Source organism: Tasmannia lanceolata, unplaced genomic scaffold (assembly GCF_043159265.1).
Source record: "Tasmannia lanceolata isolate RefF3 unplaced genomic scaffold, GAP_Taslan_0.1 ptg000012l, whole genome shotgun sequence".
Taxonomy (NCBI): Eukaryota; Viridiplantae; Streptophyta; class Magnoliopsida; order Canellales; family Winteraceae; genus Tasmannia; species Tasmannia lanceolata.
Window position 1 is genome coordinate 33,473,540 of NW_027518689.1, and position 8,881 is coordinate 33,482,420.

General features: G+C 36.7%; 1 protein-coding gene across 1 annotated transcript; it reads left to right on the top strand.

The window, feature by feature from the left end:
• Positions 1-1,843: 1,843 nt before the first annotated feature.
• LOC143887907 (TatD related DNase) lies at positions 1,844-7,802 on the top strand. Its single transcript, XM_077392150.1, has 8 exons — positions 1,844-2,070; positions 2,203-2,276; positions 2,416-2,497; positions 4,988-5,038; positions 5,197-5,297; positions 6,603-6,756; positions 6,860-7,087; positions 7,511-7,802. Exons 1-8 carry the CDS (start codon positions 1,930-1,932, stop codon positions 7,628-7,630), a joined length of 951 nt encoding a protein of 316 aa, XP_077248265.1. The 5' UTR covers positions 1,844-1,929; the 3' UTR covers positions 7,631-7,802.
• The last annotated feature ends 1,079 nt before the right edge of the window (positions 7,803-8,881 follow it).

The window sequence follows — 8,881 nt, forward strand, 5'->3', positions numbered from 1 at the left end:
CAAATTGTTGGAAACTGATCATTTTGCACTTGGTTCTGTTTTCCTTCTCTACATCCAGAAGTAAAATAGTCAATTTTCTCTTGCTTATTGATGGGAATGATATTTCAACACTCTTGATTCAATAATAGCACTACACCCTTTATTTTACACTTTTATAATTAGCTTTTAAACTTTGTTACAATTCCCAAAATGCTCTCAACATAATCAATCTAAAAACTGTAAATAGTAGGTGCCATTATTGATACGAGGGAGTTGCAATATCATTTCCCCATTTGATGATGGAGGAATTTCATTTCAGTGTTCTCCTCAAGCAGGACGTACATAAGACCCTCCTGACATAGTATAAAAGTTAAGTGAAATGATATATTTGCCCCCTTTTCTTCCCCCGAGCCACCCTTTGTGTAAAAAGAGTAGTCATAAATAATTAAAAACAATAGGGGAAAGTAGCCTAGCGAAGCTAATTTATCTATATAATAGCAGCATCTCCATTTGCTTGTTATATTGCTCCTCTCATAGGAGTCTCATTGGTTTTTGGTCCGTGTTAGACTCATGACTAGTGTCCATATGGGGGTCAATAATTAAAAGAAAACAGAGAGGAAAGCCCTTTTTAGGTCAGAAGACCTTACTTACGTATCAACCAAAGAGGTCCTCACTCAGAGGAGCTTTTATCGTCACCCATATTCACCCCTCATTTGTCTTTCTCTCTCCTCTTCTCTCTCTAACCCAGAGGAGAGAGAGACATAGGGGGTCGATTTATCACTGCCATAGTTCAAGTTTCATTTCCAGAGACCCTTAATTTAGGCTAACGATATTGCAGTTTGACACTATCATGTATTAGCAATTGCACAAACTCAACTTCTCTTTTAATTATTGGAAAACGATTCCAAACCCGGATTTTCTTTGGAAAATAAAGACAGTGAAATTGATCAACAATTTTGTGTCCGCGTTTTTAGGATTTTGTGGGGGATTTGAGCTCACATTCTTGCCTTCTCGCACGTGTCACAACATGAAATTTCGTATTTAATTTTCGAACGAAATCCGAGTTGGTGCAATTATAAAAACATGGTAGTGCCAGTAGCTTTAATTTATAATGGCTACTCTTTCTGCACACTACAGTCTACAGACATGGCCCCAAAAGAAAATGGGGGCACGAATTTATCATTTTCCTTTAAATTGTGAAAAAAAAAAAAAAAATCTTTCAGCACAACCATGCTTTAATAATTGCACAAAACCAAATTAGGGGTGCAACTCCCTACCTGAGAATTATCATGGGTATGGTCTAATTTTTTTACTGGAAGACCCAAGATCCGTAAACCGGACTCTACCCAAGATAGTTTCTCGGGTCGGTCGGGTTTTCATTTTTCAGAGTAGGATAGTGACTAATTCTAAAGATTGTAGAGAAAAAAAAACAAATGCTCACACCAAAAATCTCTAAATTTATGTCATTAAGTGTATAAATTTAAGGACACTATATTTTCACATAATAGACATGATCACCTCAGTGTAAACAATTGTATCAATATATTTGAAAATAATTTGCTATGTTATTCAAGAGATATTTAAGAAAGTAGCTGTACACCCATATGAGTCACATGTTTCGGTTTCTTTTGCTATAAAACCCAGCCTACTGCCTACCCATGATTGAGTCGGGTTTCCCAATTTAAAACCCGACCCTAGCCAAGACCCATGATTTCTAATAACCCTTGAGGAGCTCTTTAAATAATAAAAGACAAGATGGTTCAGTGCAATTATCAAAACATGGTTGTGCTGATATCATTTAAAAATTTCCTTCCCTTAATCCCAAACAGGGAGCTAACAATAATTAATAAAGAGAGGGTTGACCAAAACACAGGCACCAAAACAAAGTGGGTGAAATTAAAGACACCAAAGAGGTTTTCTAGAGAGAGAGAGAGAGAGAGAGAGAGAGAGATGAGGAGCAACAGAGGGTTGAAGCTGTTTGATGCTCACTGCCACCTGCAAGACCCCAGAATCTATGATTTTGCTCCCCAAATCATCCAAACCGCTCTCAATTCCGGTGTCCTCCGATTTGCAGTCAATGGGGTCTCCCAGGTATATTATTATACTTTAAATCTAACCCAACCCATTTCTTCTAACCCTCTCCTCTTCACTTTAAAAGGAGAAAAAAAAGTGAAACCCTTTCTGAGTTTAGGGTTTAATGGAAAACTACACTTTGTTTTTCAGAAAGACTGGCATCTTGTCAAACAGATGGGTGAAGATTACCCATCTATAATTCCCTGCTTTGGTCTTCATCCCTGGTTAGCTTTTACAATTCTTACCACATTTTTACCACTTTTTCTTTCTTTCTTTTTTATTGATGGACTCCATTTCTCTGTTCCCTTTTAATTGTCTACTTTTTCTGATGTTGTTGTGAAAATAAATATTGATGAAAAACAGGTATGTTGCTGAGAGAACCCCCAACTGGTTGAAAGAAATGAGGGGATTCTTTGAGACTACACCTCATGCCGCAGTCGGCGAAGTGAGTTTTTTTTTCCCCTTTCATTAGCTCAAATGCCAGTTTTTGAAGTTTTTTATTGTATTGTAGGATTTTGGTCATTGATGTGAAATGGGTATTGATAGAAACTTTTAGTACTAATTCAGTGGTCCTGTACGCAGAATAAGTTTGAAGTTTTATGGAGATTCATTGAATACTGATATCAGTTATGAGGGCCTGTTTTTTTTTTACTCTTTGATTGTAGTTTTTTGGATCTATTGTCCAGAAATTTCTTTATATTAGCGCATAAGAAGAAAATTGGAAAAAGAGAAGAGCATCTGATGCACACACAATCATGCTATTTATTACATCATAGAATTCTCATTAGGGTTGTCGTTCGGATACCAAACCACTATGTTTACTTGCCAAAAATAGAGTTATTGAGCTCCACATTTGTATAATAAGCCTACGCATATTTTGAGCTGTTGATACGTAAGAACGAAGACAAGCTCCCCTCATTTGGAAATGAAATCTGATAGTCTTGTTTATCTTCACATCCAGATCACTCTTGTTGAACTCAATTTTCTATTGTCATTGCTGGGAAACTAACATTTAATCCTCTCAGACCATAGAAATGTGGGACCTCCCCGTGGCAAGAAATGTTATATTAGACTATTCATCCAAACATTTGCTACTATATGCTACATTGGCTTCCCTAAAGATTTATGGAAGATTGCTGCATTGTAGGCCTTGTGGAATGAGAGAAATGGAAGGATCTTTTAGAATAAAAGCTGCACCCCTTGGTAGTTGATGAATGGCATTAAGCTAGGACATTTCTAGAAAAGAATTTTGGGAAATTTTGGTTTGTAATCTTTTGCGCAAATAAGTTGCATAGAGTTCTCTAAATGTGGATGAAACCAAGGCTAGATGGTCTTCTCCTCCCAACTGCCTAAAGTTAAAACTTCATGGTAGTTTCAACAGGCAATTCTGGAGCCATTAAAAAAAAGGAGAAGAAGAAGAAGAAGAGGTAATTCTGGACCCTTCAGCATTGGTGAGTCTTTAAGGAATGAGATGGAAAAGATCATTAAAGCACTCTCCAGCTGGCCTATGCACTAGTCGAATTCCAATGAAGCTGACACGTGTGTCCTCCTAGTATGTCTTTGTAATTTTAAGGAGGAACACTCCAAATCTCTTGAGGAAGGCAATCTGGCCAATTTAATTGTTTGGGTGTCCAAAGTCTAAACATAAAGTGTTTCCATGGAGACTAGCAAATTTTAAGTTGGGAATTTGAGACTTGCATAAGCTATTCTCTCTCTCCTATGCGCACGCCCCTTGAAGTGGCCAATGAAACTGCTGATTTGTTAGCAAGTGAGGGTATTGATTGGGAACTTTTATTCATTGGGAATGCACTTTATTCCTTTTTTTTAATGTTCTCTTTTTATGTTTTTTTTCTCCCTTTGTCAGTCTTTTTTGCTGGGGCATCTCTGCCTGCTCATGTTTCTATTTTTTCTTTCACAAGAAATTTTTCTGTTATCTTTCATCAAAAAGGGAAAATGTGTACCTCACTAGAATGGACTGCACTATAGCCCGGAGTCAATTCTCCAACCCTGCACTAACATTACACCATCAAGGCTGAAATCTTCTTGCGTCAATGCCAAATTGTTGTCTTTTAGAGTACTAGGAACAGGATTAGATTATTTCTACCCATGTTTAAAAACTGACTCATACAAAACTATGCTAGGGTAAAACCTATTGACTCGGTCGAGTTGGTGATTGATGCGGTGAATTTTTCATTAACTTGAGAAATTCAAAGTCGTTTTTGTTGAACTCAGTAGGGCCAAATTCGGACACATACGAGAACTCGACCAAGGTAAAATCAAGTTGACCTCGACCGAGGGTTTTTTTTTTTTTTTTGAAAATGCCGACCAAGGGATTTTTTAAACAGTAAATTCTACATTTTTTTCAGCCCATGGACAACGAGTGGGTCCTGTTGTCTCATATGCACCATGCATACTCCAAGATCCATTTATAGTTTCAGATGTCTCTTTGGTTCTACTGAATAAATTTCAGGGATGCATTGATACTCCAAACCCATTTAAAGTATGTGAGAGAATTTTTTAATGATTTTACTTGAAGAAAATAGAAACAAAATACAAGGGGGCAGAGGTTGCCCTTGATAACCCTTCTCTCTGTGCTCCCAATTTGGCCAAACAATCCGCTAAATAGTTTGTGGTCCAATAGATACAAGACAGTGATCCAAGATGAATGCAACTCCATCCAATGTAGAGATCTGGAACAGAACTTCGCATCACCCATATCAGGCCAAACCTTCTCAATGAGAGGAGTTATTTGTGTCGGCATGGTTGTATTTGGTCTCCAGCATTGAATTGAGTAGATTGATATCTTCCTAACCTTGAACCAGAAAGTATTTAATTAGTTTTCTTGCAGGAAATATCCAATCAAGGCATTTGTTGGAAATATTTTTTATGTCAAGCATCTGCATCTAATGTCTCCAAGCATTTGAAAATTTTTCAGGTGGGTTTGGATAAAGGTTCACATGGGAAGGAAATTGACTTCTTGGATCAGGTAATCACAAATTATCTCAACGTTATCTTTTGGTGGGTTTGTTGGAAAGGGACCTTTTGTAGAGTTGAATTTTTCATAATACAATGTATTTGTTAGAGTTCTTTTTTCTTATATTTCAAGAATCATATCCTGATATCTCCAATAATTTCATCTTTCAGGTTCAAGTTTTCCGGGAGCAACTTGAACTTGCCAAAGAGTTAGAGAGACCAGTTTCTGTCCACTGTGTCCGTGCCTTTGGTGACCTTATAGAAATAATGCAGTATGGTTCTTCTCATTAACCATTTGAATTTTCAAATAATTGTCTCTCTAAAACATTATAATTTTAATACGTTTAACCTTAATATCATCCCAAACCTCAGATTACATTTTGATATTGACATGAAATTCTTAGAATGATCACACATTCTTCATAATTTTTCTCCATTAATTTATACCCTACGATATCTAGTGCCGCAGTTGACGAATTTTGTTACTGTTATCTGATCATTTCATATCAAACAAACAAAAACCCTCCTTTCTTTGTCATATCCATCATCAAACACGATTGAACATATTGATAAAGAAGAAAACTGTCATATCCATTCTTTTTTTATGCAAAACATAAGAGGCGAATTTCACGATGGGCAGGATTAGATAAGATGTAAACATAAAAAATAATTACAGTACCATTCAAGAAAAAAATTACAGATTGCATGCTAAAATTATAAAATAATAATCGGTATATAAAAGTACTAATTACAGAAACTGGTATATATTCTTACTAATAGGCCACAAGTGTATCGGAATTCAGACAAACTGAATAATAGCTACACTATATTAAACGATTTCCATTTTGTAGTGTCTCGTAACTTCCTTTAAAGTTCTCTTTGGTTGATACATTTGCCCCACATAATTTAAGCAAATGGCACTTCTAAGCCATTTGAAAATAATCTCATATCACACCTAGGATATTTACTGTTCTTCATGGGCCTAGTCCATTTTTGAAGTCATTCTCCAAGGATTTAGACTTTTTTAGAAGCTCGAGAAATAATTACTAGAATTCCTTTCAACAACCCACCTACCATTTAACTTGCTGCAAAATAATATAAACATTTACCATTCAAAAAATAATAATATAACATTAACCTTCTAGAAAACTCTAGTTTCTGGTAGCTGTCCTAAATTGATCTCTAGTAAACAAGGAACTCGACTGGGCATGTCAAACACTGTCGAAACATAGTGGAAATTCATCACTTCATTATCTGCTTTTAAATAATCATGCTTTAGAACCAATAGAAAAATAACAAGTGCAGAGAAGAGTTGGGATTTGAAGACCAAACACGAACATATTACCAACAGGAACTCTCTCATGGTCCAGAACCTCAAATCAAACCTTGTAACATGTTGACCACTGCAACCAACTTGGCAGTAATTCACCGATTTATTATTATTTACTTTAAGAAGTGGTGTTGGAAATTGTTGGGGCTTCAGAAATATTTGATGACACATTCTAAGTTCTGATTAAATGCTAATTGCTAGTACACTTTCTTGGCCACTCAATTACCCCCTATATTCTCATGGCCAGATGCACAGGACCATTCCCAGCTGGTGTGATCCTTCACTCCTATGTAGGATCTGCTGAAATGGTTCCCATACTGGCAAAGCTTGGGGCTTATTTTTCCTTTTCTGGACACCTTATGCCCATGAAATCTCAGAAGGCAAAGAAAATGCTGCAGTCGGTTAGTTGACCATGATTAATTTGAACCAGATGTAATTTTAAATGTTCAGAGTTCAACCTCCCAAATAGAAGGTCATGCAACTGAGCTGCAAATTCATTTGTAGGTACCTACTGAAAGAATTTTGTTGGAGTCAGATGCCCCCGATGCATTACCGAAGGCGAGTTTGAGTTCTCTTTTACGGGTTCAAGGGGACTCTTGTGTTCCACAAGAGCTAGAGAGGCAAGGAGGGAGTTTAGGGTCAGATGTTGGCCCTGATAATGCATCCCATACTCTGGAGGATACATCAACTCTGATAAAGGAAACACTTAATCATCCAGCTAACATTCACAGTGTGAGTTGATCGCAATATATTGGTTGTTTGATGCTGATTAGCACATGATGATGCTTTTATTCTCAAATCTTATCCAACTTAATGTCTGTTTATTTTTATCCAATCTGTTATGCTTAATTGCTGACATTATCTAACTATTGCATCTTTTATTCAGCAGCGCAATATAAGCTTCTTTGTTGTTATGTATACTAATTTAAATGTGAGATTCATCGTGCTTATAAGTTTTGATTGCTAACATTTCAATGGTATTTGCCATTTCCAAATGACACTTCATTTGTAATGATTTTACAACTCGGCTATGAATTCTGTATTTGAGATAAAAATGATGCGGTAAGGCAGTTCAACCAATTACGAAAGAATTGTTCTCTAACATCTTGTTGATTTTTCTACGAACAATTTTACATGGGAAAATTCACTTTTCAGGTACTGAGTTATGTGGCTTCTTTGCTTGAGATGCCAGAAGAAGAGCTCGCGGAGATAAGCTACAGAAATGCAATGCGATTGTTCTCTTACCCTGGTTCAAAAGTCTGTGTGGAAGGTTAAAGTCAATTGTGCAGGATTTCTTCTCTTCACTAGAAACATGATTATGTAAATATTATTTGTATCAGAGAAGTTACAGACATTGTTGTAAAGAGACTGGACCAATACAAGTTGTATGCATAATCATCAATCAAAAATCAATTCTAGTGTCCCACATGAGGGCATGTATGTGCAATCAAGAGCGTTGATATTGTAGAACATCATGGAGGGACCCACATGGTCTTAGTGCCATGTAGAACAGGGCAACAGGCATCCTATCTGTAAGATAAAGAACTAGAAAAACCAATGGTTTAGCTTTTACAGAAGGAAAAGCCTGTACTTAGAAAAAAGAGGAAATTGAAAATGCCTGGCGTGTTTCATGGAAATACAGAGTTTTAACAGTTTTCGTTAACTTTGCCTTTATTCATAAAAGCACAAGTTTGAATCCAATTATCTTGTGTTAGAGCTGAATGCTCCTTTTCTGCTGCCTGCTTTATATATTTGAACTTTCCCTTAGAAAAGTTCATTCATGCCTAGATTTACAGTTGACATGTGATACTGAAAAATTCAGAATCTGGGTAAGACTTTTGGGAGGCTGAAATTATTTCTGGATACAATTTGGTTTTCAGTGTAGCTGTGTAAAATCAGTAAAAACTGGAAATTCTGGTTATTTTGAAAACAAAGGGATACTTTCCTATCCAAATCCCCCGAGAAAAAAAAACAAAGGGAACCAAATATGATCGCATCCAATGTGAAGACAGACTCAGCAAAACATGCATCAGAGCTCACAAGTAGCCATCTAACAGCTTATTGTTGCAGAATTCATGTTCTGTGACCGATCTCGAGTTCCCTTACCATCATAAGGGGCCGTTTGGATACGTGGATTTTAGAATCCGGGATTTCTTCAAAATTATAGCTAAGAGTCAAGAGAAGAAGCGGACCAGCCGTCGTTTTTGACTTCTCGCCCTTCTTTCCTAATGCAAGAGTAGCAAATCCTCTTATATTTCCAGGTTTTAGAAATCTTAGAATGCAGGAGAGATTTTTAAAACCTGAATTTCTCACTTAAAATCCAAGAAACGCTGTCAGGACAGTATACGGCAGCTTGGTCATGAACCCTCTTTTAGACTGTTTTCAAACTAAGAACCTGGATTCTAAAATCCGCGTATCCAAACGGCCCCCAAGTGAAGGATTACATAGGTATGGGACTAAGTAGGGTCGTAAGTGAAGGCGAAAGTATGAACTGGGTAGGGCCTAGGACAGGTTTAAAAGGCCTAG

Excerpts from the sequence above, each read along its gene's own strand:
- LOC143887907 (XM_077392150.1), top strand. The coding sequence starts at position 1,930 with ATGAGGAGCAACAGAGGGTTGAAGCTGTTTGATGCTCACTGCCACCTG. Across the intron at positions 5,039-5,196 it reads AAATTGACTTCTTGGATCAG|GTTCAAGTTTTCCGGGAGCA; the intron begins GTAATCACAAAT and ends TTCATCTTTCAG. Across the intron at positions 7,088-7,510 it reads ATCCAGCTAACATTCACAGT|GTACTGAGTTATGTGGCTTC; the intron begins GTGAGTTGATCG and ends TTCACTTTTCAG.